This window comes from Carettochelys insculpta, chromosome 6 (assembly GCF_033958435.1).
Source record: "Carettochelys insculpta isolate YL-2023 chromosome 6, ASM3395843v1, whole genome shotgun sequence".
Lineage (NCBI taxonomy): Eukaryota > Metazoa > Chordata > Testudines > Carettochelyidae > Carettochelys > Carettochelys insculpta.
Window position 1 is genome coordinate 64,093,248 of NC_134142.1, and position 16,800 is coordinate 64,110,047.

General features: G+C 46.6%; 2 protein-coding genes across 2 annotated transcripts in view; one reads left to right on the plus strand and one right to left on the minus strand.

Annotated features, from left to right (window-relative positions):
- Positions 1-9,796, minus strand: part of CDAN1 (codanin 1) — a 59,563-nt gene extending 49,767 nt beyond the window's left edge. The window contains exon 1 of the mRNA XM_074997078.1: positions 9,674-9,796. Within this exon, the coding sequence (XP_074853179.1) occupies positions 9,674-9,769 (96 nt within the window). The 5' untranslated portion in view covers positions 9,770-9,796. The remainder of the gene's footprint in view (positions 1-9,673) is intronic.
- A 251-nt stretch (positions 9,797-10,047) lies between these two features.
- On the plus strand, positions 10,048-13,885 carry LOC142015387 (uncharacterized). Its single transcript, XM_074998869.1, has 2 exons — positions 10,048-10,754; positions 12,909-13,885. Exons 1-2 carry the CDS (start codon positions 10,298-10,300, stop codon positions 13,565-13,567), a joined length of 1,116 nt encoding a protein of 371 aa, XP_074854970.1. The 5' UTR covers positions 10,048-10,297; the 3' UTR covers positions 13,568-13,885.
- The last annotated feature ends 2,915 nt before the right edge of the window (positions 13,886-16,800 follow it).

Consider the following 16,800-nt stretch of genomic DNA (forward strand, 5'->3'; position numbering starts at 1 on the left):
TGCTCCTGTAAACCTCCCTTCACGGAGATGGCGTAGAAGCCTGAATTAAGATACATGGACTCCGGCTACAAAATTATTGTGGCTAGAATTGTGCGCCTTAATTCAGCCTTCTGCTGTAGTATAGAGCTGCCCTCAGAATGCATTTTCCCATAGAAATAATGTTATAAATGGTAGTTAGGTTCCCAGGCTAGTTCACAATAGCCTACTTAACCCATAACATAGCTGAAATACTGTATATTTGCAATGAAAAATCCTACAAATAGTTTTTTTTTTTTTTATGATTGAATTTTACCTGGAATGCTGGCAGTTGAGGAAAGGCAGGTTTAATTAGAGAGGGATGAAGAGATGGGTGGAGATTCTGAAGAAGAATTAGGGCTGCCACCCCCCCCCCCAACCCCCGCTAGATTCTACACTGGCTCCTGCAGCCAGGCTCACACACTAGCCACATCCTTGGCCCAACACCTACCAGCGGGCTTCACCCAGCCCCCGCTTATCAGGAGGCAAAACGACAGGAGCACAGGCTGGAGGACTGAGGAGGAGCAGGGGTGGCTGTGCTACTAGTGGCTGGAGAGAAGCAGCCATTTCCCTTCGAAGTGCCACATCTCTAACTGCTGGCTACGGGATAGCCCCCTCTCCCTCCAAAGTCCTCACACTAGCACTAGCACCTGGTGCCTTTCTTGCCCACTCCCCTGAGGCCAAAGACATCCTTATCCATATGCAGAACATGTAGCTGCATAAGGTATGCGAAAATTTGGGACTAGGTCTTAATGTTCACCCACCTCTTCCTATCTCTAGAGAGGATCTACTTACCTTAAACATGAGGAAGCCCTCTGGACCTATTCGCAGAACACTGAACCTGTTGAAGAATCATTCAAGTGGTAATGAAGCCATTTAACAGGCTTTCACAACTCCAAGTATATGCTGTCAGCTTGTGAATTTATTGTGTTAGTCTACAGGATCTTAGTTTATAACTTTCTTTAAAAGTATGTCAGTGTGTTGCTGAAGATTATAAAAATCACATCTAAATAATCCTCAGCCCCTTCTCTGGGCAGCTGGTGGGCAAAGGGCACCAGTTTGACTATATTGTATAGGGCCCCACAAATGTCCCTGCCTGAAGTTGCAGGTGAGCTTTTGTTTGGATGTGCAGATGTTCCTAAGTCAGATGTTTGTAACCAGGAGGACCCCTTGAATGCTTTCTAGCATTCAAGAAAGCTAAATAAAAATGCAACTTTAAGACCTTTTAAATCTTCATGGGAACATAATCCGTAAAAAGCTAACATCTGTAAAATTATCTGAGAATTTTAACATCAGCTTTTAAAAATTTTAAACACTGTAAAATCTTGTATACAGCACAAAAAAAAAAAAAACCCTACGCACCCTCATTCTGCTCTTCCAGTACATCACACTTACTTTCCTCACAACAGAACTTGGCAAAATTTGACACACTGACAGAAGATACTGAGTAGTTTTTGTAATTGGGACCTGGCAACATCATCATTTCCATGTCCTCCTCTCTTAGACCCTACCCAAACAGGAAAAGCCTTGATTCCCTAAGTGATACCCCGGTGAAATGGAAAGCAAAAAATTCAGGAGACAGCAAGTACTTTATTTTTATGGAGCTTTTTCTTTTTGAAAGAATGCAGGGGAACTATCATTTCCTTTTACACTCATCCCTCACTTTACGAGCATAATTGGTTCCCAACTTTCTGCTTGCAGGCAGAAACTCATAAGAGGGACACTAAATTCCTATTAAATTACATGTAAAAGTCTCTGATTAGTTCCTAGGGCTCCCATCTCAGGGAAAGAGTGGCAGCAGGTGGTGCTGCTTTTGAAAGGTGAGTGAACCTTGGTTTGAGGAGGGTTAAAGGCTGGGGGTAGTTTGGGGCTGTGAGTGGGAGGGAGGGTTAAGAGCTGGTGGCAGATGGGGGCGGGTTTCAGGCTGCCACAGTTTGGAGCCGCAGTCTGGGGCCAGTGGTTGGGCTACGGGGGTCAGGTGGCGGGGGGCCTGGCTGCTGAAGTTTGGGGCCATGGGGGCCAGCGGGAGTCAGGCCACAGGGGTTACGGGGGGGGTCTGCCACAAGGGTTACAGGCAGCTGCGGGGTGTACAAGCGGCTGCGGAGGGTGCAGGAGACGGGGGGCCGGTAAGGGGGTCTGACTGCCATGGTTTAGGGCTTGGGGGTGGGTTTCTGGCCATGGGGCCAGCGGGGCAACAGGCTGCCACGGTTTGGGGCTATGGGGAGTACAAGCGTCAGGGGGTGTCAGACTAGGGGGGTTGGAGCCGTGGAGAGGGGGTAAGGCTCATATGAGCAGGGGAAATTCACTCAGAGTGAACTAAGGTAGGCAAGCGTGTCCCTGGTTTAAGCAAGTACTCGTAAACGAAGTACTTGTTTAACGAGTGATGAGTGTACTTAGTTATATAATTAATATATGTTTCCATTCAAGAAGTTCATGTTGGGAAATCCGCTTAATACAAATGAATTTCAATTTCCAGCTAAAGAAAGAAAGAAGTCTGTAAAGTTTACCCCTGCTTTTCCATTATTCACATCACTTTCCAAAAGTGTCTCTACTAGTTACACCACAATTCTGACAGTCAACAGACTTGGATTTTTACCATGTCGGATGCAGACTTTCTAGATGTCCTTAGACTCAAACATTCAGGATAGAAGTGTCCTTTGTAATCATCTAGGTTGACCACCTGCACACCATAACACAGAACCTCATCACCCACTTCTGCAACAGCTCTGTAACCTTTAGCTTAGTTACTGAAGTCTGCAAGTAATCATTTAAAGACTTCCAAGTTACAGAGAATCCACCATTTATCCTAGTTCAAATCAGCAAGTGACCCAGGCCTCATGTCACAGAGGGTGGCAAAAACCCACCAGGTTCTCCAGCAAACTGAGGTAGAGGAAAATTCCATTTCCCCAGTCCAAATATGGTAATCAGTCGAACTCTGCAAGACCTGCCCAACATATACCTGGGAAAGAATTGTCTAACAACTGAGAGTCTTTCCCATGTAGTGTCCCACCTTTGGGCAATGTGGATATTTGTTACTAGCAGTCACAGATCATAGAATCATAGAACACTAGGACCGGAAGGGGCCTCGAGAGGCCATCGAGTTCAGTCCCCTGCCCCGACGGCAGGACCGACCACTATCTACACCATCCCTGATAGACGTCTATCTAATGTGTTCTTAAATATCTCCAGCGAGGGAGATTCCACAACCTCCCTTGGCAACTTATTCCAGTACTTGACCACCCTGACAGAAACTTTTTCCTAATGTCCAACCTAAACTTCCCTTGCTGCAGCTTAAGTCCATTACCTCTTGTTCTCTCCTCAGAGGCCAAGAAGAACGAGTTTTCTCCCTCCTCCTTATGACACCCTTTAAGATATCTGAAAACCGTTATCATGTCCCCCCTCAATCTTCTCTTTTCCAAGCTAAACAAGCCCAATTCTTTCAGCCTTTCTTCATAAGTCATGTTCTCCAGACCTTTTATCATTCTAGTTGCTCTTCTCTGGACCTTCTCCAATTTCTCCACATATTTCTTGAACTGGGGTGCCCAGAACTGGACACAATATTCCAGCTGAGGCCTAACCAGCGCAGAGTAGAGCAGTAGAATGATTTCTCGTGTCTTGTTCACAATACACCTGCTAATGCATCCCAGAATCATGTTTGCTTTTTTTGCAACAGCATCACACTGTTGACTCACATTTAACCTGTGATCTACTAGAACCCCTAGATCCCCTTCTGCTGTACTCCTTCCTAGACAGTCTTTTCCCATTTTGTATGGGTGAAACAGATGATTCCTTCCTAAGTGCAGCACCTTACATTTATCTTTATTAAACTTCATCCTGTTTACTTCAGACCATTTCTCCAATTTATCTAGATCATTCTGAATTATGACCCTATCCTCCAAGGTAGTTGCAACCCCTCCCAGCTTGGTATCACCTGCAAACTTAATAAGCGTACTTTCTATGCCAATATCCAAATCATTAATGAAGATATTGAACAGAACTGGTCCCAAAACAGACCCCTGGGGAACCCCACTTGTTATGCTTTTCCAGCAGGATTGAGCAGCATTAACAACTACTCTCTGGGTACGATTAGCCAGCCAGTTATGCACCCACCTTATTGCAGCCCCATTTAAGTTGGACTTGCATAGTTGGTCGATAAGAATATTATGCGAGACCGTATCAAATGCTTTTCTAAAGTCTAGGTATACCACATCCACTGCTTCTCCCTTATCTACGAGTCTCGTTATCGTGTCAAAAAAAGCTATCAGGTTGGTTTGACATGATCTGTTTTTTACAAAACCATGCTGGCTGTTCCCTATCACTTTACTACCTTCCAAGTGCTTGCAGATGACTTCCTTAACTACCTGCTCCATTACCTTTCATGGCACAGAAGTTAAGCTGACTGGCCTGTAATTTCCTGGGTTGTTCTTATTCCCCTTTTTGTACATGGGCACTATATTTGCCCTCTTCCAGTCTTCTGGAATCTCTCCTGTCTCCCATGACTTTCCAAAAATGAGAGCTAACGGCTCAGCTACCTCTTCTATCAGCTCCTTGAGGATTCTAGGATGCATTTCATCAGGCCCTGGTGACTTGCAGACATCTAATTTTTCCAAATGGTTTTTAACTTGTTCTTTTTTTTATTTCAAAAACTAACTCTACCCCTTTTCCACCAGCATTCACTATGTCAGGCATTCCTTCAGACTTCTCTGTGAAGACTGAAACAAAGAAGTCATTAAGCATCTCTGCCATTTCCAAGTTCCCCATTACTGTTTCTCCCTCCTCACTGAGCAATGGCCCTACCCTGTCCTTGGTTTTCCTCTTGTTTCTAATATATTTGTAAAAGGCCTTCTTGTTACCCTTTATGCCTGCAGCTAGTTGGAGCTCATTTTGTGCCTTAGCCTTTCTAATTTTACTCCTGCATTCCTGTGTTATTTGCCTATGTTCATTCTTTGTAATTTGTCCTAGTTTCCATTTTTTATAGGATTCCTTTTTTAGTTTGAGATCATGCAGGATCTCCTTGTTAAGCCAAGGTGGTCTTTGCCCATATTTACTATCTTTCCTACATAGGGGAATAGCTTGTTTTTGGGCCCTTAATAATGTCTCTTTGAAAAACTGCCAACTCTCCTCAGTTGTTTTTCCCCTCAGTTTTTCCTCCCATGGGATCTTACCTACCAGCTCTCTGAGTTTACCAAAATCTGCCTTCCTGAAATCCATCATCTCTATTTTGTTATTTTCCCTCCTACCAGTCCTTAGAATTGTGAATTTATGATTTCATGATCACTTTCACCCAAGCAGCCTCCCACATTCAAATTCTCGACCAAGTCCTCCTTATTTGTTAAAATCAAATCCAGAACAGTTTCTCCCCTGGTGGCTTTTTCAACTTTTTGGAATAAAAAATTGTCTCCAATGCAGTCTAAGAACTTATTGGATAGTCTGTGCCCCGCTGTATTAGTGTCCCAGCATATATCTGGATAGTTAAAGTCCCCCATCACCACCAAATCCTGGGCTCTGGATGATTTTGTTAGTCGTTTAAAAAAAAGCATCATCCACCTCTTCCACCTGGTTAGGTGGCCTGTAGTAGACTCCTAACAGGACATCACCCTTGTTTTTTACCCCTCTTAAACTAACCCACAGACTCTCAACACGTCCATCTCCTATGTCCATCTCCACCTCAGTCCAAGTGTGTACATTTTTTATATATAAGGCAACACCTCCCCACTTTTTTCCCTGTCTATCTTTCCTAACCAGGCTGTAGCCTTCAATACTAACATTCCAATCGTGTATTATTCCACCAAGTTTCTGTGATGCCAATGATATCATAGTTGTATTTATTTATTAGCACTTCCAGTTCTTCCTGCTTATTACCCATACTTCTTGCATTGGTATATAGGCATCTTAGATATTGATTTGAACTTTCCCCCCGAGTTTTTTCCTGGCCCTCTTTTTACTCTGACATTGTTGCCCATGCTCTCTCCTACTTCCGACCCATCTCCCAGGTTTCCATGTTCTCCACTTCCCTGTGGGCTTTGCTCCCCTGTCCCCAGCAAACCTAGTTTAAAGCCCTCCTCACCAGGTTAGCAAGTCTGTGTCCGAATATGGTCTTTCCCCTCCTCGAAAGGTGAACGCCATCTCTAACTAGCAGTCCTTCCTGAAATAGCATCCCATGGTCGAAGAAACCGAAGCCTTCCCGGTGACACCATCCACGCAGCCAGGCATTCACCTCTAGGATGCACCTGTCTCTGCCTGGGCCCCTACCCGCAACAGGAAGGATTGAAGAGAATACCACCTGCGCCCCAAACCCCTTCACCCGTGCCCCCAGAGCCCTGTAGTCACTCTTGACCTGCTCAGCATTACACCTCACAGCATCATTAGTGCCCACATGGATGAGAAGCATGGGATAGTAGTCTGAGGGCCGGACAATCCTCGACAATGCCTCTGTAACATCTCGGATACGGGCCCCAGGCAGGCAGCATACCTCCCGAGACGAAATGTCAGGGCAACAGATGGGTGCCTCCGTCCCCCTCAAAAGAGAGTCTCCGACCACCACTACTCTGTGTTTCCTTCTTGCAGTGGTGGCAGGAGACTTCTCAGCCTCAGGGGTACGAGGCTTCTCCTCTTCTGTACTGGGCGACTCATCTCCTGTAGCAAGTACAGCATAACGGTTTTCCAGTACCACAGTGGGAGGGTTCTGTGCAGAGGTGGAACACTGCCACATGTTGTCGTAAGTAGTCTCATCATACCATCCACTCCACTCTAAACCTATCCACGATCTTGAAGTTGTCAGGCTGCTTCAGAACTTCGCTCCTCCTTCACCTCACTTTGTATAGGCACTGATTCTCAGATTGCTCCCCAGGGGAGGGGGAAGAGACCAGGCAAGGGCTTAGGAAAAGCACTGGAGCGGGTATGAGGCCCGGAGTACAACAGTGGGTTAGGTTAAGTACCCCTCTCCTCCGGAGCAAATCACAGTCAGCCCCTGTGCTCATCTAATTTTAAGCCTAAACTTTTTGATGGACAGGGCAACTATCTGTCCCGTATTTGGGACACCAAAAAGGCATCCCTACTTATTTTTTAAAGGGATGAACTGTCCTGTATTTGGGCCCTACCCCCGCCAATCTTTTCTGCCAGTAGCTGCAAGGGCGCAGCTGCTGGCTGGAGATCACTAGGTCACTTTCCCGAGCCTAGGCAAGCACTGGCACCTGCCACTTTCCCAGGCCTCAGAGAGGGCTGGTGGCTGCCGCCTCCTTCCCATCTCCCTTGGGCTTGGTGGAGCAGGGATGAGGTGCCCCCCCAAATATCTCCATGTCCCATATTTGGGACAGGGAGATATGGTCACCCTACTGATGGACAATTTATACTCATTTATTCTTGTGTTAACAAAGGCACTTAACACCTCATTTTCCCTGATGCATGTACAGAAAGCAATTATACCTCCTCTTAAGGCTAAATGAGCAAGCTTCTCACATCTCTTTCCATAAGGTAAGTTCTCTCTTCTTCTCATCATCTTAGTATCCCTTCTCTGCACCTGTTCTAGTCTGAATTCTTCTTTCTTAAATGAGACCAGAACTGCACACAGTATTCCAAAGGAGATGTCACCAGTTGGACTGCTATCCCTCACTGACACACCTTGTCAAAGCATTAAGTCTCCAATTTGTAAAATGATTCACAATGCAAGAACACAGCAAAATTCTAAGGTGTGTGTTACACAGGAACTAAATGACTGAATAGTCTGGCCATAAAATAATCTAAGAAAATGTGAACATTACTTGTCTACCTCATGGGACAGTGTCTTAATGAGCGAGACAGCTGCGAGGATTAGTTAACATTTGTGAAGTTCTTAAGAAAAAAAAAATGTTGTAAAGCATGAAGCCTGTTTTCAAATACAATCCCAAAAATGAAATCACTCACAACCAAGTTTTATTATTTGTATTACAAAAGAACCCAGATACCACAACCATAGGCACAGCTAGGCACTCTACACATACAGGGGAACATTCCTGTACCAAAAAGACAAGTTAAAAAAAAAAAAAAAAGACAAAAAGTTACAAAGCAAGTTAATGGGAGAGCCAGGGATAGAATCCAGATTTCCTGGCTCCCACTAGACCTCAAATCCCATTTTTAAGCAACATTCTTCCAGCTAGCAAAGCTATGCCTGCAATGACTTTGCAATACATTTCAGTTTTATCACTTTCCCTTTGCTTTCTTAATTGTTTTTATTTAATAACTCCAGAAGGTGTCTTTCCTTAACCACATGATCTTTTCTCCACAGGATATGCAGTATATTTTTCTCACATAGTGGCTCCTTTATTTACAATCACAACCACACAGTTCAACTACATTTATGCAACACTTTTCTGCCCCAAAAGAAGTAAATGTATTTTACAATTACTATCAGTTCAGCTACTCCTTGATTCACAGGAACTATCGCATTAGAAAGTGGCATCTGCTCAGCAGCAATGCTATATAAGTTTTTACACAATGTTTACCAACATAACTTTAACTCATGAAAAATGCAAAGGGATTTTAATTAACCATTTAAGACCTCACATAAGAGATGGCATCTACAGCAACAGAGTATCCAAAACTACTCCACAGGGGCAATGAATTAGTACTCTCTCTCTCTCTCTTCCAGCTTCATCCTGATTTCTGGGGGGAAATCTCCTATTCAAGAAGTAACCAGGCTAGACCTCACCTGGTTTATCGCACTGATGAGAGGATGCTAATTTGAAATCAACAAGAACTTACACGTAGATGCATCTGATGAAGCGGGTCTTTGCCCACGAAAGCTTATGCTCCAAAATGTCTGTTAGCCTATAAGGTACCACAGGACTTCTTGTTGTTCTCGAAGATACAGACTAACACAGCTACCTCTCCGATACTTTTGAAATCGTGTCTGTTAACTGCTTACTGCAAAACCAGCAGATGGAGCTCTCAAACTACAGGGAGCCTCACAATTCAGGAATAATAAGTATATAAGAGACTGTTCTGCCTGCTCTGTATATGCACTTGGATCTGTAGCTCAGGCTGAGTTTATCTGAATACTCTGTTCAGTTTCACCCGGACAAGCTTTCTACAGTGGCTTCCGGGCAAAACAAAAAACAAGCAGTTTCGTGGGTCACGCCACGGGCTTGCAAGCTTTGCCCGAGGCCAACTACCACCTACAGCTGTACCTCAACGATATAAACGTATCTTTAGCTGCACGCCTCCGAGCACAAGAGCGAGCACAGCTGGAGGGAATTACGGACAGTACTGAAAGCGAGGTGGGCGCAAGGGACCTCTCTCTCACACACACACACACACACCTGGCACTTCATTTACCTAGGCATGAGCGGGCCTGGGCGGCGGCACACGCCCCCAACCACTTTTTTACAGCTGCTGTTGCGCCTCCCCCATTAGCTCCTCCAGCCCGCTGAAGGACTAAACGCCTCCATGGCCCAGCCCCCCCGGTCCCAACTTCACCAGCTGCGTACGCCGCGGAGCGCCCCTGGGCCTCTCCACTGCACAGGCTCCCCTCAGAGCAGAGCTGAGCACGACAGGAGGCTCCCACGCGTCCCCCCCACAGCGACAGGGCGCCGCGGCCCCAGGGCGGAGGGAGCCTGGCGAACCCTACCCGTCACGAGGGCTGCCGGCCCGCCCGGGGCAAGGAGCGCGGGCTGCGCGTTACCTCGGCTGGGCGGTGGCTGGGGCCGCGGACGAGCCACCGCACCACGGCGCTGGGCGCTACTTCCTCCCGCAAGAGCAGCTCCAAAACAGCCGCCATCCCCAGCCCCAGCCGCCGCCTGGCGAGCAGGCGCACAACGCCGCGGCGCGCGGACAGCAGCTGCTCCTGCGACAGGGGGCGGGAACAAAACCTGCAAGTCTCCCCCACCCCGCGCGCCGAAACTGGCAGAGGGGCGGGGCTAGAATGTACCACGCGAGCAGAGACGACGGCGCCGCTGCTAAACTCCTGGCGGGAGGGAGGGGGGCGTGGTTGTGACGTCAACGAGGGGTAGGGCAGGAAGGTCGGTGCCCGTGGTGGGCGGGACCAGGCGGGGCAGGCACGGGGCGCAGCGGGGATTCCCATTGGGGCCCGCCGCTCGCCGGCTCCCTGCGCGGGGCGGGGCCGGTCGGCTACCGACTCCCGCCCCCTCCCCATGTCAACAAGCGGGGCGCGCGGCGCCTGCGCTGGGGGCTCGCGCGTCTCTCGCTGTCGTGCGCGGCGCTGGTCTCCGGAGCAGGCCCTGGGCTGTGGCCTAGCGGCAGCCGCGCAACTATTGGGGCGGCCCGCGGGCCCCGCCCGCCCGGGGCGATGATGGCTGAGGACTCGCCTAAGCGGCGCAAGGCCAATTTCAATGAGGCGGAGACGGAGGTGCTGATCGAGCAGGTGCTGAAGCACGAGCAGCTGCTGTTCGCGGCGGGGCCGGGCCGCGCTTCCCCGGGCCAGAAGCGGCGGGTCTGGGAGCTGATCCGGCACAAGGTGAACCCGGTGGCCGCCTGCCCCCGCGACGTGGAGGATCTCAAGAAGCGCTGGCGGGACCTGAAGCGCCGCGACCGCAGCAAGCTCTGCCGCCTCTCGCAGGGCTGCGGCCCCCCCGGGCACCCCGCCGGCCTCGGCCTGCTGCTGCCCTCGGACGAGATGTCCCCGCCCGGCCCGCAGCACGACCACCACCGCGCCTACGGCTCTGCGCTGGGCCCCGCCGAGGCCGTGCCCATTGTGGGCGGCATCGACACGCTAGACCTGCCCGGAGCTTCTGTAGTGGACATCGGTGAGCTCCGCGCCTGGTGGCGGGGCCCCATGCGCCCCCCTCCGGCGCAGCGGGAGTCGGCGTCGTCATGGAGCGGGGGGGATTAGCCCCATTCTCCCGCAAAGGGGCAGCTCAGTGCGGCCTCCGGGGGGTTCCGCGGAGGGGGCGGGGCGGCGCTGAGCGGGGCAGCTGTCAACAGCCGGCCGCAGGGGCTTTGGTCAAAAGCGGCTTCCAGGCCCCAGCGGTCACCGGCTCTTCTTCCGCCGGATTTTTTTTTTCTTGTTGATGACCCCTTTCCCCACTTTAAGCCCTGTAGCCTGTCCCGGAGGTACTTCCTAAGGGACAGACCCAGAGCAGCACTAAGCACCCCCTGCCTCTCGCACACAAGTGCACACACTTTTTCGCTCCCATGAGGCAGAGAGGTACAAATGACTTGGGTTGGCCTCGAGCTTGAAGCTTTTTGTGCCTGCTTCTCCAGGTCTTTGTGTCAATGAGGCCTCCTTCTTCCACTCTTTTAGGAGCCAGGAGGGATCTCTTGCCTGTGTGAAGAATTAATTGGCATTATGGTTTTTCATTCAGGTTTTGAATTAGTTTCTCTCCTAATTTATCCAGATGCAAAATGCTTTGTTAGTCTCTGATCTTACAAGTATTTAGTTACTCAGTTAGCATTCCTGTGAGATGTTCTATTGATCTTAATGGGTCTTCTCTTGATAGTCAAAGATAAGTAATATAAATTAGATAAGGATCAAGGTTATAAGCAGTGTCCCTCCTAAGCTAAGTGGTTGGGTAGCCACCCAGGAAAGATTCAAATGCCACACAGCTGATTAGCAGATCACCCAGAGATTTCCAGCATATTTCTCTGCTGGTGATGCACACTGCCCATGCTTCAGTGCATGTAAAAAATTTATTCTGCACACGGATGGAGAAAATAGAGGGAACGTTGATCTTAAGCAATATAAGTTCATCTTCTGATTCTGTCTCAAGGAGGAAAAAAAATCTTAGAACACTATCCAGTCTACTCAGAAGGCCAGATAAAGTATCTAGTCACAAATAATTGTAATTGTCGGAAGAACTGAACACAGCATGATTTGAGAAGCAGATCCTTGTCTTCAATAATAAAAGGTTTTCACTTACTTGCTGATTCACCAGGGGTCACAAGTTAAGGATGTTCTGGTATACAAAAACATTTGTTAAATAGTTTGCTTGTAATGGCTTCCTCTTTTTGCTTAAATCAGGTGCTGAACTAATAGCTCGTTTTGCATTGTAAGTTGTGAAACTATGTGAAAGTGATCAGAAGGTATAGACCCACCTGTATATGTGCAAATTTGGATCATTCTGTCTACTCACAAGAAGGATTTTCACCTTGCACAATCTAGCATTTGTAAAATGCAGCTGACTAGTAAATTACATCCTATTGTGCATGAGCCTGCGAGGTAGAGCTTTAGTGCAATCAATCTTACTTCTGACAAGGAGTGATTGACAGAGGATGTCACTGTGGTTCTGTCTTGCAGACACTGGGTTTCTTGTAGTAAACTAGAAGAGAGGAAAGTAAAAGCTTGGAATGAACATATCTTCTGTAAGTGATTTCAGTCTGAGGGCATATCTAAAGTATAGGTTCAGGTTAATCTAAATTACGCGGTTTGAATTATGTTAGTAGTATAACCCAAATTGACACAGCTTTCATCTACTTGGGTTATGCTACTATGGGTTAGGCAACTGGAAGGCAAATCCAGTCAGCTCCATTATAGTCACAGACTGGAGCAGAGCATACAACTGCACCTCTTTGGTTACCACCCTTGCGGTTATGCTACTCTGGGTTCCGCATTGTGCTGGGTAGACAGGAAAAACTCCCCCATCCACTCTCCTTACTTATCTTATTGTGGGAGAGTACCAGAGGTGATGTCCAAGCAATCAGTGATCGAACCCTGTTGTAGTGGAGACAGAGATTTACACTGCTCAGAGTTATGTCATTTACAGTAAGCATGTTTTGATTATTTCTTCAGCAAAGGAGATGCTTTGCATGCCACAAGTGTAGGAAAGAAGATCATGCAATTAGGACTTCCTCAGAAGTAATAACTACCACATAACTCCTGGGGTAGGAAGAGGTTTGATTAACCACAGAGACAATGAAGCCTGACTTCTGTTTCCATTTCTTTCTTATCCATTCTTTTTTAGGGTTTACAGATGATCCTGGCCCATCCCACCAACCCTTTCTTGAGAAGATGAACTTAAAAGAAGAAATAGTAGTGAAGGTAGTGGAACCGGAAGAAAGTTCTGAGGATATGGCTGTAGTTCCACCTAGCCAGGAGCACTTGCCCTTTCTGGGAACAGCTGGGGGTGGCTTGGCTGGGAAAGCAAAAGCCAAAACAAAAAGCCGGTCTCAGACAGACCAAAATGAAATTACTGAAGAGGACCTAATACAGATCCAGCAAAACCAGATGCAGATGATCCAATCTGGCTTTGACAGTGTCAACCACAACCTTCGGCTTCTGCAGCAAGGCATGCAGGATCTCAGCAACAGCCTCAATATCATGGCGCACACACTGGTGGCTATTAAAAATGTTTATGTGAAAAACAACACTGGCCCAACCACCTATGCCACCGCCTCTACTCAGACCACAGCAGGGTACCTGAGTCCTGGGTCCCCCCAGATCTCCCCAGCTGAGGACAGAGGCAGAGCACAGATGGCTGGAAGCAGCAGCAGAAGCAGCAGCTGCAGTTCTAGCTCTATGTCTCAAGAAGCAGGTCCTTCAGAATTTCCTAGACCACCCCAGAGAACCATTAAGAAAGAACATCCAAATGGCTGCTACTATTTCTGTTTTGCAGATGTGTAAAACTTGAATATCTATGTAAAATGACTGATGTTAGAGGTGCTGTTGTATGCTCTGCTCCAGCCTGTGACTGTAATGGAGCTGACTGGACTTGCCTCCCACTTTTTTATTCCCCAGTGGGGAAAGTTTCATATTAGGTGGCATTTAACATTAACTACCCATACTCCCATTTGTTAACACCAGGTGTTGCAGTTGGGTCAATGTGTCTGTTTTCTTCATGATCTTCTTTCCAAAAAAATCAAATTTATTTTGACTGAGACCCTTGTCTGTATCCTCTTTGGGTTAAGGTGACTTTTTGAACATTAAAGAGGCATGATGGAATGGGGTGCAAAGGTGTAATGTTACAGGACTAGCAGGAGCAGAAGCTGTTGTGAGTTGTGTATTTTTTTTAAACCCATCTGCAAAAATAGTGGAATTTAAATGGAGTATTTATTTTATAGTATTTTTACAAAAGACCTTACAAAAATCTGAGCTGTGCAAGATATGCCGAGGGTTTGGCAATTTTATTTCCGGGGGTGTGGGGGGGAATAAAACTAGACCATGGAGCTGCTGGTCCAGGAAGGTGCTGCTTTGATTTCATCCAGCATTGCTCCATATGGTCACTGTTTACTTGCAGCTCTTCAAATACACCTTCCCCACAGGAGCACTTTGCTTAACTGCACCGAAAGTGGAGGTTATGTCAGAATGTTAAAAAATTAGACAGAGGGGGAAAAAACATTTCTGGTGAGTGAGGCCTACCTTTGGTACAGAACAATCTAACTGGTCTAGCTTAGCACCAGGTTCTGTCTTCAGCACATGCAGCATGCTTTCTGGGTACAAATGGCACACTATTTGAAAGACATAAAAGAGAAACCCAAGCAAGGGATCTTTCTTAGCTCTTCAAAGAATTTCAGCTGCTAGGTTTCTGCTTGGGCAAAAGTGGTAGAAGAACTTCCATTCCCTTCTTATTTATTCATACCACTTAGGTCATGGATCAGAACCACATTGTGCTAGGCAGTCTATAAACAAGGAAGAAATAGGTAGTTCCATACGGTATCTGAGGGAAGAGAAAGGATTGGGGCAAGGAAAATCTGAGGAGAAAACAATTCCTAAATACCAATGTTGGCACAAATAAGAGCCCGGGACAAGTACTGGTTCCCCTGATTGACCAGAAGCCTGTTTTTTACATTAGTTTCTACAGCTGACCATACATTTGAGTATCAAAACAAGCAAAACTGTTGCCATTTAACAGTCCCTCTTAAATGGGGACTAGTACGTATGTCTGCTCTATAAGCATGCACAGAGAACCCACAGAGTTCAGCTCTGCTCTTCTAGCTGAGAAAGTGTATGGCACAAAAGGGCAATAGTAATGCACATTACTGCACCTTTTGTTAATCCTGAGGAAATGATGAAACCCTTTGCTTTAAACTTTAGTAAAGTTGAGAGGGCATCAACATCTGCCAGCTGTAGGGAGTAGTGCAAGGATTTTTCATTAGGGGGGCCCAAAATAACATCCCCTTATTAGATATTACTATGAAACTGCTACCTCAAGGTGAGGAAACCAGTCATGTAGGCTGTAGAGTGCCAACAACTAGCATGTGCAGAGGAAGGTCTACTCATGTAGGCAGCTGTGAGATTCTAGTTGGCTGTTCTTGAGGTATTACTGAAGAATGAGGCTGAAAAAAAATAGCTAGATGGCTGAAAGGAAACATCTAAAAAATGGCAAGTCCATATAGTGTCAAAATTAAATATGCCACAACGTTGTTTTTTTCCCAGCTAGTATTATAGAGAACTTGTAGGTAGGAGTGGGTGTGGGAGGGGAGCTTTGCTAACACATTAGCTGTCACAACAGTTATTGGTGGCAATTCACTTCCTTCATCAGAAAGAAGCCAGGAGTTGAGACAAGGATGGATTTTTACCCTACATCAGTACAAAGACATGTTACCTGCCAGTGCTATGGTTGAAGTAATTCAGACTTTGGAGCCTTGAGGTATTCCATCAGTATTAGGTTCTTTTGTCATCACCTTTGGAAACTATTGTGTTATGTTCTCCAACTCATTAGTTTCCCTATACTGCTGATGAAAAGACTGCTTTTTATTTTTCTTTATATTAACTTCAGCACCTGTGTATATATATATTTTTAATCTGGCAGCTGTTGCCTAATTAAAAGTAAACCTGCAGTATAATATTGCTGGTGTGTCTGCTTTCTCACTTCCGTAGTCCATATACGGTATGCAAGATTATGCTGTGACACACACATACATTCGCTCTTCAATGGAGGTTCATGCAGGCTGAGTGTCTTCTATGAAGGGATGGTCTGGCTTCTGAGGAGTTATTTCAAAAATGCAATTACTGCAGGTAATAGGTACAGCTACCTTATTTCTTACCTGGTTTTCTTAAACTGGCTCAGTCCAAAACCAGTTTGAGTTGTTTGATGTTAAGAAGCTTCCTATTGCTTGGGAATAATATAGGATTCCTATTTGCCTGATGTGCACAGATGAACATGCTGGGAGGTTGCATAGTCAAGAGTCTGCTCATTGACATGAAGGCTTCAAGTTATGTTTCCTTTAACTGAAAAGCAGCCTCTGCCTCTATTCTGTTCGTTTAGAACAAGTAGAGATTAATGCATCAGTAACATTCCAGCTAGATTAGTGCAGTTTGCTCTAAGGTGCATCTGATCATGCTGGGCAGTGGCTCCCAATTTGTCCAAGCTACAGCAGGCACATCTTAATTGTTTGACTTTCTTTCAAGGCTATTTTGCAAATCGTTGGCCATTTCATAACATTGTTTGGTAGAGCCTAGCTTGAGGGTACATCTCTCTCCCACATTGACATTTGAGTCCCTGCTATGACCAGCTGACTTTTTTCATTTGAGAAGCAGCTAATGTTTGCAGGTCAAGAACTGTGCAACTCCTGAGACTTTAGGAACAATGCATGGACAAGTAGCACCCCCCCATGCCATCACAAACAAGTCACTATACTGAGAGATACAGTAGTAGTAGTCGTTTACTTACATTCATTGAGGGGCCAGATTAAGACCAAACTCTCATTTGTGATGGGATCCACCTTTAAAATGAATTTTGAGCAGTGAATGTGCTGTAAATGAACCCACTGCGCTACCTGACTTCAGTACAACCTATACAGAATCTGTTTCCGTCCCCATCACCATACACCTGAAGACATCATCTACATGGATGGGAGGGGCTCCCTTGGTGATTTAGGTAATCCACCTCCCTGAGGATCAGTAGATAGGCCAAC